The 26,413-nt window shown below is 43.2% G+C and overlaps 1 protein-coding gene across 5 annotated transcripts in view; it reads right to left on the bottom strand.

The window, feature by feature from the left end:
• LOC140714427 (adenosine kinase-like) overlaps nt 1-26,413 on the bottom strand; it is a 283,738-nt gene that overhangs the window by 50,366 nt on the left and 206,959 nt on the right. For all 5 annotated transcript variants that reach the window (XR_012095871.1, XM_073025719.1, XM_073025720.1 and 2 more), the window contains exons 8-9: nt 12,885-12,920; nt 10,009-10,123 (exon numbers count right to left, since the gene is read on the bottom strand). Coding sequence is in view for 4 of the 5 variants with exons in the window: in XM_073025719.1 (XP_072881820.1) it covers nt 10,009-10,123; nt 12,885-12,920 (151 nt within the window). In the remaining variant the exon portion in view is untranslated. The remainder of the gene's footprint in view (nt 1-10,008; nt 10,124-12,884; nt 12,921-26,413) is intronic.

The following is a 26,413-nucleotide window of genomic DNA, read 5'->3' on the forward strand; positions in this document are numbered from 1 at the left end:
GAGGCCAAATACTGTGGGATTTTTATCCACAGCATTGACAGAGCAAAATGACACCTACTGAGCATTAGAGCTATCTCAAATTTCCACTAAAGTTAAAATAGAAAATGCTGTAAGTATTAGTCAGACAGCATCTGCAGTGAGAAAAAACAGAGTTCAAGTGTCATCAGAAGGTTAGTGAATTACTTGCCTCTCTCTCCAGGGAACCTGTCTGATCAGTAATGTATTCCCAGATGTTTATTTTTCATTTCAGCTTTTGAACATGTACAACTTCCTTCGCTTTCCACCCATTTTTTTCACTGAAATCTAATCTGCGTGGTTCTACAATTTGTCAAGGAACAAGTGGGAAAGAATTATAGCTAATCAAGATAAAGGACAAGCCATTTCAGAATGAATTGAGGGAAATTTCTCTATTCTAAGAAATCTGGATCTTGGGTATTCTTCCTACCCACTATAGGCCCAAAATCAACAGTACACTTACAGACCCAGCTATGGAGTACATGGAAGCCTGAGATTTAGATCTCTGACACCAAGGAATACAAGTGTAGGCCAGAGATAGAGATGGGTAAAAGACCAACTATTCCACTCCATTGCCTCCTATTTATAGATTAATTGATCTTAGATTTGGTGACAGTGTACCCAAGTTACCGAAGATGAGTTTGAAAGTATCATTAGTAATTAGATTGTAACTTTTAATATCTGGCTCGACTATAAGATAATTAGAAATTATAAACAAGTCCATCAAGTTCATGCTGCTAGGTTCCACTAATCAATTCAGTCCATTACCTTCACACACCCACACCTCAAATGTCATATACTCTCTACTCTGAGTTTGAAAAAGTTTCCACAGCTCATTTCTGATCTTACCAATGAGCTGAAACCATAAGTATTCAGCTTCTCCACCAAGACAAACAGGTCCTGCAATTCAGACGATCTGACCCTTCAGTACTTCATCCACCTCAATTAAATTAGCCTTAATCACCTTTCTGTTAAAGAAAGCAATCTTGGCCTGGCTAGTCTTCACTCACCATTCTGACTCTTTAAATTTGTCAACATCGTAGAAAATGTCCCCTGCATCTTCGCCAGAGTTGTTTAGCAGAAGAAAACTATAGCTTCTTCTTTCCACAGAATAACTTTATTCTATTTCTGGTGGTGCAGAACTTGATGTAAAGCACCACATATGTGCAGGGGCACTGGAATGGGAGACAACTGATGCAGAAAGATGACCTGGGAGGTGTTTGTCAGCAGACACCTAACTCTTTGTGTATGAATACTGTGTGTTTTCTCACAGAACATTCATTTACATTTACTGTCAACAAGCAATGCCTCAAGTTACAACGCCTGGCAAGTGTAAGTCCTAACTGGGACAGCAGCTTGATAGGCTGGGCTTCAGATTTACAAGTGTCACAGCAGAGGCCCAGCCCAGGTCCAGCTGGTGCCAAGCCTGAACCCAAGGGGTTTGCCACAGCTGTTGGAGAGAGTATAAAATAAATTGTCAGGGGGATGGGACCTGGAGTGATAGGGCTGAGGATGGGGCAGTTGGTATACAATTAGATGCAGTGTGTCATAAACATGAAAAATTCTGAAGAGGCTGGAAATCTAAAGCAACATACACATAATGCTGGAGGAACTCAGCAAGTCAAGCAGTATCTAAGGAAATGAATAAACAGTGGACATTTCTGGCTGAGACCCTTCTTCAGGACTGGAAAGGAAGTGGGAAGATGTCAGAATACAAACCCAAGTGATTTGCAGGTGAAGATTTTCTTCAGCTGGATGGACTGTTTGGGGCCTTGAGTGGAGGTAAGATAAGACCATAAGATATTGGAGCAGAAGCAGGCCATTCAGCCCATCGAGTCTGCTTCACCATTCAATCATGGGCTGATCGGATTCTTCCAGTCATCCCCACTCCCCTGCCTTCTCTCCATACCCTTCGATGCCCTGGCTAATCAAGAACTTATCTATCTCTACCTTAAATGCACCCATGACTTGGCCTCCATAGCTTTTCGTGGCAACAAATTCCACAGATTTACCACCCTTTGACTAAAGAAATTTCTCCACACCTCTGTTCTAGATGGACATCCTTCAATCATGAAATCATGCCTTCTTGACCTAGACTCCCCTACCATGGGAAATAACTTTGTCATATCTAATGTGTTGAGGCCTTTTACCATTCGGAATGTTTCTATGAGATCACCCCTCATTCTCCTGAACTCCAGGGAATACAGCCCAAGAGCTGCCAAACGTTCCTAATACAGGAACCCTTTCATTCTTGAAATCATTCTCGTGAATCTTCTCTGAACCCTCTCCAATGTCAGTATATCCTTTCTAAGGTAGGATGTGAATAGGCAGCTGTAGCACTATGGCTATTTGCAGGGTTAGTGGGGAGCAATGTCCCCCTAATTTTTAGTAGTCAGTGTGCGCAAAAATCTTATGTTGTGCAAATTTTTTTCCTGTGACAAAAGTATGTGCGCACTGAATGCACACATGGCACAGTTTATGTAGGTTTACAAAATATTTGACATAAAACTGCACAGAACAACAACAAAATAACATACATATTTAAGTCACTTAGTTATTTTTTTCTCTCTCCCATCTTTGGCATTTACCCATTCTTTGTAAACTCTTTCTAGACTAATAGAACTTCCACCCAATTGATAGCTTTTGATTCTCATTAACATATCCAAATGACATTCACCTAAACGGTTTCTCAGCTTGGTTTTGAGTTGATTCATTAGGCTAAAACCTTACTCACAGTCCACACTAGACGTAAGAAAGGTTCCCTCAATGTCCATCAACTATGCAAGGTCGCAAAACTCTTCATTTTGAAGTACAAATGCCACCATTTGAGCAGTTTGAAAACAGTTTGGATTTAATTTTTTCTTGCATGGAAAATGTGAGATAATTAAACTGTCTAACTATTACTGTATTTTCAGCTGGAAGATCATGATATTTTAGACATAAGACATTAACTTGTTCATTGCCAAATGTGAAGTCACAATCTGCAATTGTGTAGAAATCAAAAGCTGACCATTCTTGTGCCTCATCTTCAGGAAACCTTTCTTCTAAATGAACACAAAGACTATTTATAAAAGTTAACAGAGAACTTGTATCTATTGTGACGTTTTCTTCATGTTGTTAGCTTAGCAAAACTTTAACTTTGTCACTCCACGAAACATTGTCTCCCAGATATTGCTTTCTTATCTTGTTAATTTTGCCTCACGCAAAATGAAGTGAATCAATTGGTGTCAGGCCACTCTTTTGCAGAATCTTGTACAGTGCAGCCAGTTCACCAAAAATATCACTTAAAACCTGTAAAGTTACTTTATATGTGATGATTATCAATTTCTTGTGACAGTATTTAGCCACAGGGTCATTTGGCTGATCTTCTTCAAAGTATGTGATCAGTGCCTCATAACTTTTTATTATTGCCGTCTAAATGTTATTTACTTGCCAAATGACGCTTCAAAAAGTCAAGTTTCCAAATATCATTCCACTTCTTTCCATAATTCTCCAGCAACTTTTGACATCACGACAATACAAACAGATAACTCCAGTTTCTGAATCATACATAAATATTTCTCTTAGCTGAAAGTTCGGTATAGCAGTTTCTACTATTTTGTTAAGCCATTCAACTTTAAGCAAATTTGCAGTTCTTTTGCGCTTCACACCCTTCGCTTCTTTTGAATTTGACATAGTGAATCAATATTCTTTTCAATAAAAACTTAGTAAGCTATCTACAGAATTTGAAACAGATCTTTGTAAACTTTATGATATGAACACTGTCCGCCAAAGATGGCTGCCGCCGCGATGCAGCGTACAAACCAGAACAGGAAAGGTGAAGTGACGTAAATTAGTGACGTGCATTGTGGTATTTGAAATACCGACTAACTGGTTAACAAAAACATTTAGCTAAAAGATTATTTTCAATAATTATTAATTACTACATTATTTTAGGTAACTAACCTTTTGTGCGCACATTAATTTCCTTTGTGCGTTGGTTGAAAAACATGTGGACATGTGCACATGCGCATAGCTTAGAGAGAACAGAGGTGGAGAGGGATGAATATATAAAGGAAATCATGGAGGGAGCGATCCCTGCATAAAGTGGAGAGAGGGAAGAGGTAAAGATGCATTTGGTGGTAGGATCCCTTTGGAGATGACAGGAGTTGTGGAGGATGATGTATTAGATGTGGGGACTCATGGTGTAGTAGGTAAGGATAAAAAGAGCTCTATCACTGTTAAAGCAGCGGAAAGATGGGGTGAGTGCGGATGTTTGGGAAATGGAAGAGATGCAGTTGAGAGCAGCATCAATGGTGGAGGAAGGAAAAGCCTGATCTTTGAAAAAGAGGACATTTCTGATGTCCTGGAAAGGAAAGCCACATCCTAGGAACAGATTTGGTGGAAAAGAAGTAAAAGAGAATAGCAGTTTTACAGGAGACAGGATGGGAAAAGATAGAAACAGAGAAAACCTACAACACAATACAGGCTCTTCGGCCCACAAAGCTGTGCCGAACAAGTCCTTACCTTAAAAATTATCGAGGGTTACCCATAGCCCTCTATTTTTCTAAGCTCCATGTACCTATCCAGGAGTCTCTTAAAAGACCCCATCGTATCCGCCTCCACCACCATTCCTGGTAGCCCATTCCACGGACTCACCACTCTCTGCAGTAAACTTACCTGACCTGTTGATGTTTCGGGCTGAGACCCTTCTTCAGGAATTTAAAGCTGCTGACCCTCTCCACTTCTAATCCCCTGTTGAAAACTGGCTCATGGACTCCTGTTTCCTCCTCCTTAAGTCAATAATTAGCACATTGGTCTTGCTGACACTGAGTGAGAAGTTGTTGTGGCACCACTCAGTCAGATTTTCATTCAGCACAAAACAACCTACTTGAGTGGTAGCCTGCCTTCCACCACGATATCCAGTCTACTTGCGTCTGAGCTGAGATTATACATCTACAAAATATACTGCAGTTCCTTATTGTATTTTCAAATTGTGCTTCCCTTCAAATAGATAAGCCTCCATATCCTTGGTACTATAAGAAAGGAATGAAGAAGGTTCCGGTTTTGATCCAACTCTTACATACAGTACATTAAGTGGGTCATAATTTGGATTTTGATTCCTTTGAGCTGGAATACCATTTCAGAAAACACGAAGGCTCAAACACAGATAACCTAATGCTAAGCAGTTTACCAAGGATGAGAAAATGTAGAATATATGTGGGTAGAGTTGAGAAAGTACAACAATAAAAAGACCCTGTTGGAAGTTATATACAGGTACTGTCTTTGAACATTAACTAGGATATGGGATATAAATTACAAAGGGAGGTAGAAAGGACATGTCAAAGAGGAAATGTTTCAATAGTCATGGGGACATTTCAAAATGCATGTAGATATGGTTGGTGCAGGATCCCAAGAGAGGAAATTTGTAGAATACATACAAGGTGTCTTTTTAAGAGCAGCTTGTGGTTCAGTCCACTAGGGAAAAGGAAATTCTGGATTGGGGGCTGTGTAATTAACCAGATTTGATTAGGAGCTTAAGGTAAAGGAACCTTTAGAAGATAGTGACCATAACATGATAAGGTGCTTAGGAGGGCTAATGGTGCCTAACAGCGACTCCTTTGCTTGCATTTTCGGAAACAGCTCTATTTCCATCTTTAATTTTCTCTATTTTTCCCTTTCAGGGTTCTTTTGAAGAACCTCACCTGGAGTTACATGCTTACTATGGTTCTTTGCAGGAATGGGACCCATCCTTGGGGTTTTACAACTGGCCATTGTTTAGCACGCCAAGGCCTCAGCCTAAGAGCTCTGCTCGTCTTCGGTGGACCGAGTTTCTGTGGCTCTGTAGACAGGGGGATTGAAGGTTGGTGTCTGAACAAAAGACTGGTGTGTTATGGGAAATGGAAGATTTAAGGCTGTGTGCCCAGAGACCTGAGATCTTTGGGCACAGAGCTCGGAAAAAGCAAAGCAATGAACTTTTAACATCATAAACCAGCGAGTTGTTTGTTATGTCTCCCCTCTCGCTATGAAATGGAGAGACCTCTTTCTCCCTTATTTGGGGGAGAGAGCGAGAGAGAGAGCCTGTAGTATGTTGAATGCCGGGTGAACAATGTAGTCTGGAGTACTGCAAGTCTGTGTCTTTGCTGTTGCCTTGCTCACGCTTGAGTGTTTGGTGGTGAGTGCCAATGCCTTTATTTCTTGCCAGTGGGGGGAGGGGGGATTGTTGCTTGCTGCCGCTTATGCATGGGAGGGAGGGGGTGGGGGGGACTTTGAGGTTCTAACATTTAACTGTTGTTCATTCTTTGAGGGCACTCCTCTGTTTTCGTGGATGGTTGCGAAGAAAAAGCATTTCAGGATGTATATTGTATACATTTCTCTGACATTAAATGTACTTCTGAAACCTTTGAAACTTTTGATATAATTCACTCTGCAATTTGATAGGGAGAATCTAAAATTAGAGTATCAGTGTAATTCCCTTTATTACAGTGGAATAAAGGGAATTACAGAGGCAAGAGAGGAGCTTGCCAAAGTTGATTGGCATGAGACATAAGCAAGGGCAGAAGAGCAATGGCTAGAGTTTCTGGGAGCAATTCAGAAGGTACAGGCTAGATACATCCCATAGAAGAAATATTCTAAAAGGAGGATGAGTCAACTGTGGCTAACAAGGGAAGTCAAAGACAGCATAATAGCAAAAGAGTGGGCATAGAATATGATAAGAATTAATGAGAAACTAGAGGATTGGGAAGCTTTTAAAAACCAACAGAAGGCAACTAACAAAGCAATAGGAAAGAAAAGTTTAAAATCTAGATTAAGATGGCACTAGTTATTTGGAGTATTGTGTACAGTTCTGGTCACCGAATTACAGGAAAGATATCAACAAAATAGAGAGTACAGAGAAGATTTACCAGAATGTTACCTGGGTTTCAGCACCTAAGTTACAGGGAAAGGCTGAACAAGTTAGGTTTTTATTCTTTGGAGTGTAGAAGGTTGAGGGGGGACTTGATAGAGGTATTTAAAATTATGAGGGGGATAGATTGAATTGACGTGGATAGGCTTTTTCCATTGAGAGCAGAGGAGATTCAAACAAGAGGACATAATTTGAGAGTTAGAGGGCAAAAGTTTAAGGGTAACACGAGGGGGAATTTCTTTTCTCAGAGAGTGGTGGTAGCTGTGTGGAACGAGCTTCCAGTAGAAGTGGTAGAGGCAGGTTTGGTATTGTCATTTAAAGTAAAATTGGATAGGTATATGGACAGGAAAGGAATGGAGGGTTATGGGCTGAGTGTGGGCCAGTGGGACTAGTTGAGTGTAAGCGTCGGCACGGACTAGAAGGGCTGAGATGGCCTGTTTCTGTGCTGTAATTGTATATATGGTTATAGTGAAGCAAATCAACGACTTGCTGGCAGCAAAAACAACTATTAATTACTGAATTAATTACACATTTTCTCAAAAGCTACCACTATAATCAATAGCCTGGAACTTCCCTTTCGGAGTTGAGCTTCTGAACCACCTATACGAACTGGCATTTTTGAAAGTAAACTGAAGGTGCAGAACGATTATGGCATGGCGTGTATGGGCTGAATCAAGGCGGCGTGTTCTGGGCCTGAAAGTGGGGACAAGACAATGCTTGGCTGCTGGACAGGACTTGGAGCTGATTCAAAATGGCAGAACCAAGGTGAGGCAGAGTCAAGAATGGAGGAGAGGACTTTACCTATGATGGACTGAGCCGTATTCACTGCACTTTGTGGAATCTTCCATTCAAGGGCATTGATATTTCTATAACTGGCAATGATGCAGCCAGTCAGTATGGTTTCCTTAAAGGGCTATTTTGCCTGACAAGCCTGTTGGAATTCTTTGAGGAAATAACAGGCAGGATAGACAAAAGTGAGTCAGAGGATATTGTTTACTTGGATTTTCAAAAGGCCTTTGATAAGGTGCTACACATGAAGTTGCTTAACAAGATAAGAGCCTGTGTTATTATAGCATGGATATAAGATTGGCTGACTGGCAGGAATTAAAGAGTGACAATAAAGAGGGCCTTTTCTAGTTAGTTGCCAGTGACTAGTTAGTGGTGTTCTGCAGGGTTTGATGTTGGGACAGTTCACATCACATTTCAATGATTTGGATTACAGAATTGTTGGGTTTGTAGCCAAGTTTTGGGATGATACAAAGATCGGAGGAGGGGTAGGTAGCATTGAGGAAGCAGGGAGTCTGCAGAAGTTCTCAAGGCAGATTAGTAGCCAGATGATAAATCAGCCATGATTGAATGGTGCAGCAGACTTGTTAGACTGCATGGCCTAATTCTGCTCCCATGTTTTATTTTAAACTGAGGTTGATAGGTTCTGGATGTAACAAGCAGCGGGTATACTGCACACTTTACTGTTGTGATTTCAGTGCTCTCACTACTACATCAGCACAAATAATTAATTCAACACATCTTGCAGTGTACACTTTTTAGTTTATAAAAAAGTATGTTCATCTCTGTGTGTCGTAATCAATTCACAGGTCATGACACAAAGAAGAACACATTTTTTATAAAATAAGGCAATTAATGTAATGTGGAAAGAATAATGGTTTGTGTGTTCTTATGCACAGGTCCACAGAATCACTCTATCTTTTGGAAATAACAACTGACCTGACTTCCATCAAATATACAATATTTGTGCTATTCATGGATGAAGCTTTATTTCTTTAACATATCACACAATGATAATTTCAGAATTAGGTTTGCACAATTCACCAAAAAAATTCAAGTACTCTTATCTAGGCCTTGAATTGTTAAACTGCACAACAAATTGAGATAATTTTTGTAGCTTTGTGCTCATAGCTACAAAAATCTTACAGTATGAATGGTTGAAAAATCATCTGACCATTCATACTGTGAGGTTCAGAGCACAATGAGCCTAATCACTACTTTAACAAGAGCGATAGCTCTGCCCTGTGTGGTTCTGTGGTGTCAATGGAGGCTAAATTAAAGACAACTCTCTTCTTGACATGTTCATTAAATGGTTTGATGCCAGCAGGCAAGGAAATACAAGTTGAAATGTAAAAAAATAACTAATAAATTGGCCCCTCTTTTGAGATTTGCCCAATGGGCTAAGCATTTGTATGTCCTTAATCATTATTAAATGACTTAACATGACACTCTGAGCCAAGAGAATGATTGTACCCCAATGCATATATGAATTACCTATAAAATGAAGGATCATGCGGATTTAAAAGGGTGCCTTTGGGAAATGAAAACCTCTAATTCTATTTTATTATTGACATCCATTTTGCTGTTGTGAATTAAAACAAACTGAAGCAATAGAGTTCCAATTCTATTCACAATAAAAGCTTCTCCTGAGGCATTACTGTTCTTTAAATGTTAATCATTTGCAGTTACTCCTTTGTGTTTGACACTTTCTTTTTCCAATCTCATATTCAGTATTATTCTAACTCAAAATGTAACAGGTTGCTCTACAACTATACAAGTAGATGCAAAATTGGAATCAGAATCGGGTTTATTATCATCAGCACGTGTCATGACATTTGTTAACTTAATAGCAGCAGTTCAATGCAATACATAATATAGAAGAAAAATAATAATAAATACATAAATTAGAAAATCAATTATAGTATATGTATATTGAATAGATTAAAAATAGAGCAAAAACGGAAATAATATGTGAGGTATTGTTCACCAGTTCAATGTCCATTTAGGAATCAGATAGCAAGGGGAAGAAGCTGTTCCTGAATCACTGAGTATACGCGTTCAGGCTTCTATATCTCTTACCTGATGGTAACAATAAAAAAAGGACATGCCCTGGGTGCTGGGGGTCTTTAATAATGGACACTGCCTTTCTGAGATACCACTCCTTGAAGATGTTCTGGGTACTTTGTAAGATGGAGCCGTCCATATATTTACGACCCTTTGCAGCTTCTTTTGGTCCTGTGCAGTAGCGACCCCCCACCCCCATACAAGACAGTGTATGCTCTCTACAGTGCTAATGATCAACTTCTTATGATCAAGCTTACCTGTGGCCACGATAGTATCATCTCTTCCTTGTGTGAAAACTATGATACGTTGTCGCTTTTTGTTCACTTTTGGCAAATGCTGTGCTTTCTTGGCAATTTCTTTAATATCTTCTGTCTGTTGGCAACAGTACAAACCGAGTCATGTAATCATCTTATTTGAACACCTTTGCACTCAATTAGAATCATAGGCAGCATACTGTACATTATAGTTGTTCGTAACGTATATACTGCATAGTGTAACCTGGTTGATAAAGATAATTTTATTAATATTTTAACAGTTCTTTAAATTCATGAGAGTATTTTTGCCTTTTGTTTTCTTCAGCAATGTGGCTGTACCTGTTTCAATCAACACACACAAAATGCGTAAGGAACTCAGCAGGCCAGGTAACATCTATGGAAAAGAGCACAGTTGATGTTTTGGGCCGAGGCCCTTCAGCAAGATCCCTTTTTCAATCATTTTTTTCTTTTTCTTATGTCTCTTACTTCCATTTTTAAAGTAATTATTACCATAACAACTTTATCACAGCTATTTGCTCTACCCTCTCTACTTTTCTTCGCACCAAGGTTTTGCTTTTGCAGAATTCTTTTTTAATACTGTACAGTACAGATTATATTGTGTGTTGTCTGTACTTTTGTGACTGTAATGATGCTGCTGTGCAAGTTTTACATTGCCTGTACTACACCATGCACGTGCACATGATAGTGTTAATTTAACAGCAGAACTTCTAACACCAGATGCCACAGGTTTCTTAATCATTAAGATGCCATAGATTAACTGATAAATATGCGATTTTACCTACTTGTCTCTTCCACCTTCAAAGCCTTAACAGACAATGCAGATTAAAATTAGAACAAATTCCTAAATTGCTAATCTCACCAAACCCATACCATTATCTTTGAAGTGTGGTGGCATTTTCCCCTATCAACAGGAAGAACCTTTCTAACCATATAACAATTACAGCACGGAAACAGGCCAACTCGGCCTTTCTAGTCCGTGCCGAACGCTTACTCTCACCTAGTCCAACTACCTGCACTCAGCCCATAACCCTCCATTCCTTTCCTGTCCATATACCTATCCAATTTTTTTAAAAATGACAAAATTGAACCTGCCTCTACCACTTCTACTGGAAGCTCATTCCACACAGCTACCACTCTCTGAGTAAAGAAGTTCCCCCTCGTGTTACCCCTAAACTTTTGCCCTCTAACTCTCAACTCATGTCCTTTAGTTTGAATCTCCCCTACTCTCAATGGAAAAAGCCTGTCCATGTCAACTCTATCTATCCCCCTCATAATTTTAAATACCTCAATCAAGTCCCCCCCTCAACCTTCTACGCTCCAAAGAATAAAGACCTAACTTGTTCAACCTTTCTCTGTAACTTAGGTGCTGAAACTCAGGTAACATCCTAGTAAATCTCTGCTGTACTCTCTCTATTTTGTTGACGTCTTTCCTACAATTCTGTGACCAGAACTGTATACAATACTCCAAATTTGGCCTCACCAATGCCTTGTACAATTTTAACATTACATCCCAACTCCTATACTCAATGCTCTGATTTATAAAGGCCAACATACCAAAAGCTTTCTTCACCACCCTATCCACATGAGATTCCACCTTCAGGGACTATGCACCATTATTCCTAGATCACTCTGTTCTACTACATTCCTCAATGCCCTACCATTTACCATGTATGTCCTATTTTGATTAGTCCTACCTAATCCTCATTCTCAATCTCTAGTTCAAACTAAACTGAAACAGAAGTCCCAGTGACTGAGATGCAGACAAAACTTTAGATTTTTATCACTGAAAGAGCAAAACTTAAGTAATAAAATGTTGCAATTAAGGGATACAACTTCTTAATAATAAAATGAATTTTATATTACTTTGAATATTACTCAGCACAATTTATGTACTCCCAAAGAGAGTATTACAGAAAGGGACCAATGTATAATAAAGTTTACAAATTTCCCAGATACATAAGTTCATAATTAAACTCAAATTTAGGGTAATGAAGTGGCATTTTATTAAATATAACCTAGTATGTAGACTGTAAGACTTAGATTTTATAAACATGTGAAAAAAGTGATATATTTAGTCGTGATTTGATATTACAAATAAAATCAAAGCCCCTCTTGCAGTTCAGGTTTGTCAATGGCAAATTTCTAGTTATTCTCTACCCTTGCCTGGGTCTTCTTAATCAGTGGCAAAAAGCAATTTATCATGGAGTTGCTAATACTTTTATTGTTATCCTGTATTCTCATCCAATGTATTGCTTCATGTGTTGAGCTGTCTGTGGTTGCATCAGTTGTACAGACTAATATGCAAAATAAGCACCAGTCCTAATTCTTTCCCTTGAATGACTTTGTACTAAAATCAAAAATAAACCAGTTTCACTTGAAGCCAGTGAGTCTTTAATGTTCTTTTTATGTTTGCTATCACAAACTACTCCAAACCATTCGGCTTCTGTTAAATAGAAAGTGAGTCATTAGTGTTAAATTCCTTCCACTAGAGTGCAAATTGCTCTCAGCAAAAGAACATTCACACAATAAAATAAAACTGAAGATGTTGCTGTTTAGTAGTTGAAATGACAGACACCTTATCTGCAGAGGAAGCCTTAACCAGTATTGAACCTCTTAACTTCCCAGGAGCCTTTTCAAAAGCCAATGAATAACATGTGTAGGAGATGCTGGATGCAGGCCCAGCACAGTGTGTCATACATCATCCTGGCAGAACAAAGAAGTAGAATGTCTGCCAGGTAACCATAGTAACAACTGCAAAGACTGGAGAGTATAATAATGCATCAATCACTGTCCGGAGAACTTCATTATCAGCAAAATCCTTTAGGATCTGTTTACTGTGCAATTGAGGGTCAACTCACCTCAAAGCCTTGCTCTCTAGCAAAAATGGCAGCCTCCTGCAAAAGAAATGAGCAGTTAATTATATAGTGCCGTTGAATCTGGTGAAAACAACACACAATTTAGGTGCACTATTTAATGAAGCTAATTAATTTAACAAGGGTTCCACTGCACAGATACAGCAAAGGCTTTCGTCTCTTGCTTTAAATACAGTATACAATTCCTGCACAAAATCTGTTTCAATTGTAGTCACATCCATCATATTAAGAAAGGACACGATCCCCTTGCATCTTATTTCTTCCCCTCCCTCATCAGATCATCTAAAATAGCAGTTCCCATAGGCCAAAATGCCTGGTATACAAGTTTGACCAGGTTAACACATTTCAATGTACACACAAAGAGTGGGTTTCGCCATTCCAGCAACTTCAGCACAGCCCTTATACTGAAGTTCCATGTTGTGGTACCCATGGAATACTGTGAAACAAAGATCACAGCTTTTGTTCTTGAAATGTTTGAAATTGAAAATGTAAATTAAAATAGCTTTAAGTCCTGTTCAAATTATTTAGAAGATTTAAAACATGTTACAGACAATGTGAACTCCAGTTAGGAAGAAAATACAATGACCAGTGTAGCTTGTGAACAAGACTATAAATGAAAGTGTACAATAACAGAATGCAGGACCAGTTATGTGTATACTGAATCAATTCATCAATAAACAAAAGCTGGGTCAAACATGCAGAAGGATTTACTTTCAATAAATGGGAAAATGATTAAACAATATGGGGATAAATCTGTCTTCTGGGAGGTAAAGGCATGTCCTTCACATTGACTCAATGAGATGAAGTTCAGAAGCATTGTACAATGCATAACCATTGCAAAATTTTATTGCACATTTCCAGTATTTATATTTTCCCTGCAATATTATTTGCTTGGTGGTATTGACTGTGAATGAATGAAGAAACAGCAATGGCTAGAGTTTTTGAGAGCAATTCGGAAAGCACAGGATAGATACAGTACATCCCAAAGACGAAGTAGTATTCTAAAGGGAGGATGAGGCAACTGGGGCTGACAAGGGAAATGAAAGACAACATAAAAGCAAAAGAAGTGGTGAATAATATTGCAAAGATTACTGGGAAGTTAGAGGATTGGGAAGCTTTTAAAAACAAAAAGAAAGCAACTGAAAATACCATAAGGAGACAAAAAATGAAATATGAAGGTAAGCCAATCAATAATATCAAAGGGGATACCAAAGGTATTTTTCAGATATATAAAGAGTAAAAAAAATGGATACTGGACCTGCTAGAAAATGAAGCAGGAGAGGAAAAAATGAGGAACAAAGAAAAGGCAGGTGAACTTACTAAGTATTTTGCGTCAGTCTTCACTGTGGAAGACACTAGCAGAATGCTACAAATTTGAGGAAGTCAGGGGACAGAAGTGAATGTAATTGCTATTACAAAAGAGGAGGTGTTTGGGAAACTGAAATGTAGATAAGTTAACTTGACTAGATAGCCTACATCCCATGGTTCTGAAATAGGTAGCTGAAGAGATTATAGAGGTATTAGTAATGATCTTTTGAGAATCACTAGATTCTGGAATGGTTCTGGAGGACTGGAAAATTGCAAATGTCGTTCCTCACTTTAAGAAAGGAGGGAGGCAGAAGAAAAGAAATTATAGGCCAGTTAGCCTGACTTCAGTAGTTAGGAAGAAGTTGGAGGCCATTATTAGGGATAAGGTATTGGGATATTTGGAGGCGCATGATAAAGTAGACAACAATCAGCTTGATGTCTTTAAGGGGAAATCTTTCCTGACAAAACTATTGGAATTGTTTGAAGAAATAACAGGCAAGGTAGAAAAAGGAGGCAGTAGATGCTATTTATTTGGACTTTCAGAAGACCTTTAACAATGTGCCGCATATGAGGCTGCTTAACAAGTGCCTATGGTATTACAGGAAATATACTAGCATGGATAGAAGATAGGATAACTGGCAGGAAGCAAAGTGTTGGAATAAAAGGGGTTAATTCTTGTTGGCTGGTGATGACTAGTGGTGTTCCGCAAGGGTTGGTACTGGGACTGCTTCTTTTCGTGTTGTATGTCAATGATTTGGATGACACCACTGATAGCTTTGTGACCAAAATTGTAGACAATACAAAGATAATTGGAGGGACAGGTAATGTTGAGAAAGCAGGGATCTGCAGAAGGAATTGGACAGACTGGGAGAATGGCCAAAGAAATGGCAGATGGAAGTGTATGGTCATACACTTTGGAAGAAGGAATAAAAGCACAGACTATTTTCTAAATGAGGAGAAAATTCAATAACCAGAGGTGCAAAGGGTCGTGGGAGTCCCTAAAGATCAACCTGTAGATTGAGTCAGTGGTAAGGAAGGCAAATGCCATGTTAGCATTCATTTCAAGAGCACCAGAATATAGAAGCAAGGATGTAATGCTGAGGCTTTATAAGGCATTGGTCAGACCGCACTTGGAGTATTGTGAGCAGTTTTGGGCTTATCAAAGAAAAGATGTGCTGTAGCGGTGTGCTACACGCAGCGCTAAAATAATGACACGGAGTCGGTAAACTGCAATTAAAGAAGATTTTATTCGAACTTCACAGCCTTGCTTTAAAGCCTCCTTCATCCCGCCCTCCCCAGGCGCGGATACTGTAAGGGGCACGTACTCACAAACCCCCGCAGGCTTTTCCCTTTGTTGGTGAAGCAGACCTGGCCTTTGTGCCGGCGCGCTGGCTATTTGTGAGCCGGTTCGAGTGTGCTAGGAAGTGGGTCGCCACATAACCCCCCCCCACCCAGAACCGGCGATACACCCCCCAATGTCCACAGTCTGGGCCAGACCCTGTTTGGGAGGTCGGCCTCTGTGCCACGGTGCCAGAAACTCGACCGGTTGCGCCAAGTCCACATGGGCCGGTTTGAGTTGGTCCACCGTGAAAACCTCCTCCTCCCCCCAACGTCCAGCACGAATGTGGACCCGTTGTTCCTGAGCACCGTAAACGGCCCCTCGTAGGGCCGTTGCAGCGGTGGCCGATGCCCGCCCCTTCGTACAAACACAAACTTACAGTTCTGCAGGTCTTTGGGTACACAGGTCGGGTTCTGCCCATGCTGCAAAGTGGGTATGGGGGCCAGGTCACCGAGCCTCTCGTGTAGTCTGCCCAGGACTGCTGCGGGTTCTTCCTCTTGCCCCCTTGGGGCTGGTATGAACTCCCCGGGGACGACCAGGGGTGTGTCGTACACCAACTCGGCTGACGAGGCGTGCAGATCATCTTTGGGCGCCGTGTGGATGCCGAGTAGAACCCAGGGAAGCTCGTCCGCCCAGTTGGCTCATCGCAGGCGGGCCATGAGAGCCGACTTCAGGTGACGGTGGAAACGCTCCACCAGGCCGTTCGACTGTGGGTGGTAGGCAGTGTTGTGGTGCAGCTGTGTCCCCAAAAGGCTGGCCATAGCTGACCACAGGCTGGAGGTGAACTGGGCGCCTCTGTCGGAGGTAATGAGGGCCGGTACACCAAAGCAGGACACCCAGGTGGCGATCAGTGCCCGGGCGCAAGATTCGGAGGTGGTGTCCGTGAGCGGGATCACCTCTGGCCATCTTGTGAACCAGTCCACGATAGTCAGGAGGTGTCGCGCGAATGTGGTCGAAACGCCGGTGGGTGGGGTGGAACTGCTGCGGCAGAGCTTTGGTGTGCCGCTGCACCTTGGCTGTCTGGCAGTGCATGCATGTTCTGGCCCATTCACTGACCTGCTTGTGGAGTCCGTGCCAAACGAACCTGCTGGATACCATCCGGACGGTTGTCCGAATGGAGGGATGCGCCAAGTTATGAATGGAGTTGAAAACGCGTCGCTGCCAAGGTGCCGGAACGACGGGATGGGGCTGGCCGGTGGCGACATCACAGAGTAAGGTCCTCTCACCTGGGCCTACAGGGAGGTCCTGGAGCTGCAAACCGGACACTGCGGTTCTGTAACTCGGGATCTCCTCGTCTGCCTGCTGCGCCTCAAAGTCTACCCCTTGGGAAAGGGCATGAATGTTAGGGCGAGAGAGCGCGTCCGCCACGACATTGTCCTTACCCGAGACGTGCCGGACATCCGTCGTGTATTCAGAGATGTAGGACAGATGGCGCTGCTGGCAGGACGACCAGGGATCGGACACCTTCGTGAACGTAAAGGTAAGCGGCTTGTGGTCTGTGAACGCGGTGAAGGGCCTACCTTCTAAGAAGTACCTGAAATGCCGGTTTGCCAGGTATAGCGCCAACAGTTCACGGTCGAAAGCACTGTATTTGAGCTCGGGTGGCCGCAGGTGTTTGCTGAAAAACGCCAGGGGTTGCCAGCGACCCGCGATGAGCTGCTCCAGTACCCCACCGACTGCCGTGTTAGATGCGTCCACTGTGAGGGCGGTAGGGACGTCCATTCTGGGGTGCACTAGCATCGCAGCGTTCGCCAAGGCTTCCTTCGTTCGAATGAAAGCGGCGGCGGACTCCTCGTCCCAGGTAATGTCCTTGCCCGGACCCGACAGCAGGGCGAACAGGGGGTGTATGATTCGGGCAGCTGAAGGGAGGAAGCGGTGGTAGAAATTGACCATACCTACGAATTCCTGAAGGCCTTTGATCGTGGTGGGTCGGGGGAAATGGCGGACCACATCTACCTTAGCGGGCAGAGGGGTTGCCCCGTCTTTAGTAATCCTGTGGCCCAGGAAGTCAATGGTGTCGAGCCCGAACTGGCATTTGGCCGGGTTGATTGTTAGACCATATTCACTCAGTCGGGCATAGAGTTGACGGAGGTGGGACAGATGCTCCTGATGACTGCTGCTGGCTATGAGGATGTTGTCCATATAGATGAATGTGAAGTCCAGGTCGCGTCCCACCGCGTCCATTAACCGCTGGAACGTCTGTGCGGCATTCTTCAGGCCGAACGGCATGCAGAGGAACTCGGAAAGGCCGAACGGGGTGATGAGAGCCGTTTTGGGGACGTCGTCCGGATGCATCGGGATTTGATGGTATCCTCGGACGAGGTCTACCCTGGAGAAGATCCGTGCGCCGTGCAGGTTTGCTGCAAAGTCCTGAATGTGCGGCACAGGGTAGCGGTCCGGTGTGGTAGCCTTGTTCAGCCTGCGGTAGTTGCCGCACGGTCTCCAGCCCCCTGTCGCTTTGGGCACCATGTGCAGGGGGGAGGCCCATGGGCTGTCGGACCGCCGGATGATCCCCAATTCCTCCATCCTCTTGAACTCCTCCTTCGCCAGTCGGAGCTTGTCCGGGGGAAGCCGCCGAGCATGGGCATGGAGGGGAGGTCCCTGGGTCGGGATGTGGTGCTGTACGCCATGTCGGGGCATGGCTGCCGTGAACTGCGGTGCCAGAACCGATGGGAAATCCACCAGGACTCTGGTGAAGTCGTTGTCGGGCAGCATGATGGAGTCGAGGTGTGGGGCTGGCAACTGGGCTTCTCCCAGGGAGAACGTCTGAAAGGTCTCGGCATGGACCAGCCTCTGCCTCGGCAGGTCGACCAGCAGGCTGTGAGCCTGCAAAAAATCCGCACCCAGAAGCAGTCGGGCTACGGCGGCCAGTATGAAGTCCCACGTGAACCGGCTGGAGCCGAACTGTAGCTGCACCGTATGGGTGCCGTAGGTCCTTACTGTGCTGCCGTTCACGGCCCTCAGGGGGGGACCCGGTGCCCTGTTGCGGGTGTCGTAACTCGTCGGAGGTAAGACGCTGATCTCGGCACCGGTGTCGACCAAAAAACGGCGTCCCGACCTCTTGTCCCACACATACAGGAGGCTATCCCGATGGCCAGCCGTCGTAGCCATCAGCGGTGGCTGGCCCTGGCGTTTCCCGGGAACTGGCAGGGTGGGCGACAACGGCGGGCTTCTGCGCCCCACCGCTGGTGGTAGAAACACCATTGTCCATTGGGCTCCCCACCCCTACCTCTGGGGTTAGCGGGCTCTGCGGCCGGGCCTGGACTGGTTTGCTGCTGGGAGCGTGGCCTGGTGATCTGTGCGATGGACGCCCCACTCACCTTCTTGGCGTTCCACAGCAAGTCCGCCTGGGCTGCCACCTTCCGGGGGTCGCTGAAATCCGCGTCGGACAGCAGCAGGCGTATGTCCTCGGGCAGCTGCTCCAGGAATGCCTGCTCAAACATGAGGCAGGGTGTGTGTCCGCTGGCCAGAGACAACATCTCATTCATTAAAGCCGATGGAGGTCTGTCTCCCAAGCCATCCAGGTGCAGTAAACGGGCAGCCCGCTCGCGCCATGAGAGTCCGAAAGTCCTTAGGAGCAGGGCTTTGAATTCCGTTTACTTGCCTTCCGCTGGGGGAGACTGTACGAACTCCGCAACCTGGGCCGCTGTGCCCTGGTCGAGGGAGTTCACCACGTAGTAGTAACGTGTGTCCTCTGAGGTTATCTGCCGAACGTGGAATTGGGCTTCTGCTTGCTGGAACCAGAGGTGAGGTCGCAGCGTCCAGAAGCTTGGCAGTTTCAACGAAACCGCATGAACAGATGCGGCGTCGGTCATCTCCGGTCCAAAAATCGTTTGGACCGTCGGGGTCACCAATTGTAGCGGTGTGCTACACGCAGCGCTAAAATAACGACACGGAGTCGGTAAACTGCAATTAAAGATTTTATTCGAACTTCACAGCCTTGCTTTAAAGCCTCCCTCATCCCACCCTCCCCAGGCGCGGATGCTGTAAGGAGCACGTACTCACAAACCCCCGCAGGCTTTTCCCTTTGTTGGTGAAGCAGACCTGGCCTTTGTGCCGGCGCGCTGGCTATTTGTGAGCCGGTTCGAGTGCGCTAGGAAGTGGGTCGCCACAGTGCTCGCATTGGAGAGGGTCCAGAGGAGGTTCATGAGAATGATTCCAGGAATGAAAGGGTTGACATATGAGGAGCATTTGATGGCTCTGGGCCTGTATTTGTTGGAGTTTAGAAGAACGGAGGCAGGGAGGATACCTCATTGAAACCTATTGAACATTGAAGTGCCTAGATAGAGTGGATGTGGAGAGGGTGTTTCCTATAGTGGGAGAGTCTTGGACCAGAGGGTACAGAATCAGAATAGAGGGACATTGACTTAGAACAGAGATCGGAGGAATTTCTTTTGCCAAATGGTGGTTAATCTATGGAACTTATTGCCACCATCGACTGTGAAATTGGGTATATTTAAAGTGGATGTTGACTGGTTCTTGGTTAACCAGGGCATAAAAGGGTACGGAGTGAAAGCAAAAGAATGGGGTTGAGAGGGTTAATAAGTCAGCCAGAGTAGACTCGATGGGCCAAGTAACCTAATTCTGCTCTTATGTCTTAGGGTGTTATTGAAATGGTGTTCCTTTGTTGCCTACTCTTGTCTTTGTTGGCGGTAGAGCATTGGTGAACTGCTGTTGGTAGGCTAACAATTGTCACACATTTTGTATGAAGTAAACATGTAGCCACAGTACAGGAGTGGAAGCAATGAACATTTGGGGTGGTGGATGGAATTAAACAGGGCACTTTGCTTTTGAAATATTGCTGGAAGTGCCCTCATCCCGGTAAATATTCCATCACTTCAGAGTTGTGCCTGTAAATGCAGCATTGGGCTATTAACCACTTGTTGAGGAATACACAGCCTTTATTCAATGGTGAGCTCTTGAATATTGAAGATGAGGCAATAACATTAAATCTCAAGTGAACCAATGTCTTGCTGAGTTTACCTGTGAACAATGGCTCTTTGGGTCACTGCACCTTATCGTGCAAATCAAAACACGATAGTCATTATCAAATGGAACTAAAGCTTTACCATTTCTGCATGAATCATTTTAAAAGGGACATTGAGGTAATTATTCAACCATGCAAAAATAGAACCAAGAAGTATCGATTTCAAACAACATAACTGAAAGAAACAGACCCTTTGATATGTCCAACACATTAAAATTGCAGGCAGATAGTGAAGGTAATCTGCTATTAGCATGCAAATTCATTTCTTGTCCTGAGCTTAGTCTCTGCAATTATCAATGATATGATAGGATCTTACGTAAAAGGATTAAGTGCAGTGCTAGCATGTTCCTTTTTTGAATAGTTCAATTTTATGTCAACATGACACATTTTGTTGTATATGGATACACCAGGCATTTTTTCTTCTGTCAAATTTAAAGTTTTTAACTATGCAGATGTGATGAATAAACTCTTCTCGGGTTTCCAGTTCGGTCCAGGTATCGATTATAATCGATGTTTTAATGACAAACGTTACCATCTTCTTCAAGGATGATGCCTGGGCATGTCTAGTCTGGTGATATTTATACCCCATGATTGGTTAGATAGATAGATAGATACTTTATTCATCCCCATGGGGAAATTCAACTTTTTTTCCAATGTCCCATACACTTGTTGTAGCAAAACTAATTACATACAATACTTAACTCAGTAAAAAATATGATATGCATCTAAATCACTATCTCAAAAAGCATTAATAATAGCTTTTAAAAAGTTCTTAAGTCCTGGCGGTAGAATTGTAAAGCCTAATGGCATTGGGGAGTATTGACCTCTTCATCCTGTCTGAGGAGCATTGCATCGATAGTAACCTGTCGCTGAAACTGCTTCTCTGTCTCTGGATGGTGCTATGTAGAGGATGTTCAGAGTTATCCATAATTGACCGTAGCCTACTCAGCGTCCTTCGCTCAGCTACCGATGTTAAACTCTCCAGTACTTTGCCCACGACAGAGCCCGCCTTCCTTACCAGCTTATTAAGACGTGAGGCGTCCCTCTTCTTAATGCTTCCTCCCCAACACGCCACCACAAAGACGAGGGCGCTCTCCACAACTGACCTATAGAACATCTTCAGCATCTCACTACAGACATTGAATGACGCCAACCTTCTTAGGAAGTACAGTCGACTCTGTGCCTTCCTGCACAAGGCATCTGTGTTGGCAGTCCAGTCTAGCTTCTCATCTAACTGTACTCCCAGATACTTGTAGGTCTTAACCTGCTCCACACATTCTCCATTAATGATCACTGGCTCCATATGAGGCCTAGATCTCCTAAAGTCCACCACCATCTCCTTGGTCTTGGTGATATTGAGACGCAGGTAGTTTGAGTTGCACCATATCACAAAGTCCTGTATCAGTTTCCTATACTCCTCCTCCTGTCCATTCCTGACACACCCCACTATGGCCGTGTCATCAGCGAACTTCTGCACATGGCAGGACTCCGAGTTATATTGGAAGTCTGATGTGTACAGGGTGAACAGGACCGGAGAGAGTACGGTTCCCTGCGGCGCCCCTGTGCTGCTGACCACCGTGTCAGACCTACAGTCTCCCAACCGCACATACTGAGGTCTATCTGTCAAGTAGTCCACTATCCAATCCACCATGTGAGAGTCTACTCCCATCTCCGTTAGTTTGTGCCTTAAGATCTTGGGCTGGATGGTGTTAAAGGCACTAGAGAAGTCAAAGAATGTAATCCTCACAGCACAACTGACCCCATCTAGGTGAGAGAGTGATTTGTGCAGCAAATACGTGATAGCATCCTCCACTCCCACCTTCTCCTTATACGCAAACTGAAGAGGATCCTGGGCGTGCTTGGTTTGTGGCCTCAGATACTGTATTATCAGCCGCTCCATGGTCTTCATCACGTGCGACGTCAAGGCAACAGGTCTGAAGTCATTCAACTCCTTTGGTTGTGGTTTCTTCGGTACCGGAACAATACAGGATGTTTTCCACTGTCTGGGTACTCTTCTCTGCTCCAGGCTCATGTTGAAGATGCGCTGTAGTGGTTCTCCCAGCTCAGTCGCACAGGCCCTCAGTAATCGTGGGGAAACTCCATCCGGTCCAGCCGCCTTGCTGGTACAGATCTTCCTCAGTTGACCTTCCACCTGTGCAGCCGTAATCCTGGGCGTGGGCAAGGTCTCCTGTGAGTGGCTATTTTCCTGTGAGGGAAGTAAGCCTGGTGTGGATTTCTGCGGTGAGGATGAGATTGAGCTGTCGAACCTGTTGAAGAAGTTGTTCAGCTGGTTCGCTTTCTCCACATCTCCACTTATGTTCGCCCCCCGCTTTGCACCGCATCCGGTGATGATCTTCATCCCATCCCACACCTCCTTCATGCTTTTTTTCTGCAGCTTTTGTTCTAGCTTCCTCCTATACTGCTCCTTTGCCCCCCTTATCTGTACTCTGAGTTCCTTCTGAACTCTTTTAAGCTCCAACCAGTCAGGTTTCCGCTCTCCCACCTTGTTTACAATCAAATTCCAGTTCTTACTTAGAGCATCTTAGTCAAAATTCTTTTCCTCTAGTTTCCTTTCAATGTTTTCTTCAGCAGGCAGTCCCAAAAGCCATTGGTACACCATAGTAGTTTTGTGTCATCAATCTTATGGCCATTGCAAATGCAGTGTTTTGCTACCACTGACTTCTCTAGGCACCTCCTATGCCCCTTAATGCAGGTTTCCACCGTACATCCAGTCTGGCTAATATAAGCTGTTCTACATTCACAGGGAATCCTGCAAACACCAGCCAACCCGAGTCCCAGTCATCTTTGACCTGCATAAGCTGTGATTTGAGCATGTTTATGGGTTTGTGGACAGTATGAATCTGGTATTTCTTCAGGATTCTGACGATCCTTCCAGAAACCATGGAAATAAAAGGAAGACAGTCGGTAGCGACAGGTTCCTCCTTGTCATCAGGTTTCCTGGTTTTTCTGTCAGCCCTCTTAAGGGCCCAATTGATTTCCTTCACCTTGCAGCCACTCTGTAAGAATGTCATACATAATCATCTTATTTCCTCAGGGAGACTCTCTGCGTCCAAAAGAGGTTTTGCATGATTAATCGAAGTAGAGAAGAATTTATTCATCCAGGAAAGCACTAGATCCTTCTTTAGACAGATGTGATTTCAGTATCATCTTTTAAGACCATCTTTTACTTCACACAGTGACACTGATCCCTCATCCTATTTTCCCTAAATGCAGCATGCCATTATTTACGAACTCAAATGTGCATGAATCACGAACAGTAGGCTATCAAGAAGGCAAATGGAATATTGGCCTTTTATTGTTAAAAGGATTCAATTTAAGAGCAAGGAAGTTATGCTGCAATTGTACAGGGTGACGGTGAAGCCCCACCTGGAGTACTGTGTGTAGTTCTGGTCTCCTTACTTGAGGAACGATATATTGGCTTTGAAGGCAGTGCAGAGGAGATTCACCAGGTTGATTCCAGTGATGAGTGGGTTAGACTATGAGGAGAGATTGAATTGCCTGGGACTGTACTTGCTGGAATTCAGAAGAATGAGAGGAGATCTTATAGAAACATATAAAATTATGAAAGGGATAAGATAGAGGAAGGAAAGTTATTTCCACTGATAGGTGAGACTAGAACTAGGAGACATAGCCTCAAGATTTGGGGGAGTAGATTTAGGGCAGCAATGAGGACGAATTGCTTTTCCCAGAGGGTAGTGAATCTGTGAAATTCTCTGCCCAATGAAGCAGTGGAGGCTACCTCAGTAAATATATTTAAGACAAGGCTGGATAGATTCTTGCATAGTAGGAGAATTAAGGATTATGGGGAAAAGCCAAGTAGGTGGAGATGAGTCCATGGCCAGATCAGCCATGACCTTATTGAATGGCAGAGCAGGCTTGACGGGCCAGATGGCCGACTCCTACTCCTTATGTTCTTATGTAAATACCTATAAATCAATTTAATGCAGACTAAAATATAGTTCCAACCACTGTCTGATTGAAGACTGATATGATTAAATTTACTGCATTAAGTTAAGTGCATGAGGGCTTGAACAGTGAATTACCACACTGACAACCTGACTCAAGAAATGGGGACAACAGATGAGAAATGCAAATAAGACAACATTGTAAGAGTGGCTTTTCACACTTTGTGAAAAGATTAAAGTAAGATTTAGTTTGCATCTGGCAATTATACAAAAAGTATACACTTGCAATGTTATTATCAGAAGTATAAACAGGAATCAAGGCAAAGGCTCACTTCTAGCACTGACCTTCTTTGCTCAGATGAGTTTGTGTGCTATTTTCATAAAACTAGACAAAAACTAAATGGAAAAGGTAAGTAACAAGAATAAATATTCAATAAAAAGTAACATGCATCATTCATTTTGATAGCAAAACTAACATTGTTTTAAAACTGTTCAAAGATTTCTGGCTTGTTCATGGTATTTGAAAATCGAAAGCAAATTTCTGTGGAAAGTCAACTGCATATCTTTACAACCCTGATGATATTATAACCATCAACTCAATTCTAAAACACAATGTACCATGGAAAACATTGCTATATAAAATCTGCTTATTGCTGTTGAAGGTGATGGTTCTAGTGCTACCAGTGACTGAAAACTTTATTAACCCTTAACCAAGGAAACTTTCTGGGGATGTAATATTGACACAAAAATTTGTTTCAATTCCATGTGAAAAAGGGCTTCCAAGGTCTTCAAACAATCAAAAATTTGGTAGATACAAAACAAATACTTCATTAAGTCTTCAGATGAAGGGGTCATCATCTCAGGGGCAGCAGTACTGAATCAAGGCTATACAATTACTAAAATGCAAGCAAGAAAAATACAGCACCAACCACTGACTAATCTCTTAGATCTAATGGTTTCACTACAGAGATTTAATGAAAGTGATTGGGGAAGTTGCAGATGTGCTGCCATTATGTTCTAAAGCACTTTTCAAGTCAGGAGCTGTTCCTTCTCATTGTAAAACTGAAAACATATCACCATTATTTAGGAAATGTGTGAGAGGGAAACCTGCTGACCTGACACCTGTTGTGCATAATGGAGTCTATAATTATGGAAAGGCTGAGTAAGCATGTTAATTTGTATTGTTAAAGATCACCATGCATTGGTGACAGAAAATAGAGCAGCTGTTAGAAAATGGTGGAAATACCCAGCCGTAAGTAAACATTTATGGAAAGAGGGGGAAAAAATCAACGTTCCAGTTGAAGAGTCTCCAGTTTTTCCTGCAGCTGCTGCCTACATTGCTGAGTGTTCCCAGCATTTGGACATACAAGACAGTGCATAATCAGGAATCTAGAGCAACACACAATCTGCTGGAGGAACTCAGTTGGTGAAGCAGCATCTGTGTGGGGTAAGAATTTGTTGACATTTCGTGTGAAAATCAGGAAGACTCCAGGCACCTAGGGACAAGGCAGACCATGAGCACAGAATACTTTGCAGAGGCTAGGGTCAAAGCAACATGCACAACATGCTGGAGGAACTCAGCAGGTTGGGCGCATCCGTGGAAATGAACAGTCAATGTTTTTTTCAGGCCGAGACCCTTCGTCAGGATCATAGCCAACTCCCATCTCAAGGATGGGGATCTGGTGTGATGTTGTGAACCTCTTTGAAAGGGGCTCTAGTTGAAAAACATGGCAGCGGTGAGCTTGTCCAGTCCTGTTGAGTGGCAGAGACTGTGCCTAGATGAGATTTCACTGCGATGACAAACTTTGAGATCCTCAACACTTCTTCTCTTGAATGGCGTACAGTATTCTTGATCTGAGAATTATGCTTATTGGCAAATCTGTCACTTCACCACTCAAGTCCAGCTCAGGTGCCAGTTCAGGCCTACAGTGTCTGACTTTGAATTTGAATTTAT

Source organism: Hemitrygon akajei, chromosome 21 (genome assembly GCF_048418815.1).
Source record: "Hemitrygon akajei chromosome 21, sHemAka1.3, whole genome shotgun sequence".
Lineage (NCBI taxonomy): Eukaryota > Metazoa > Chordata > Chondrichthyes > Myliobatiformes > Dasyatidae > Hemitrygon > Hemitrygon akajei.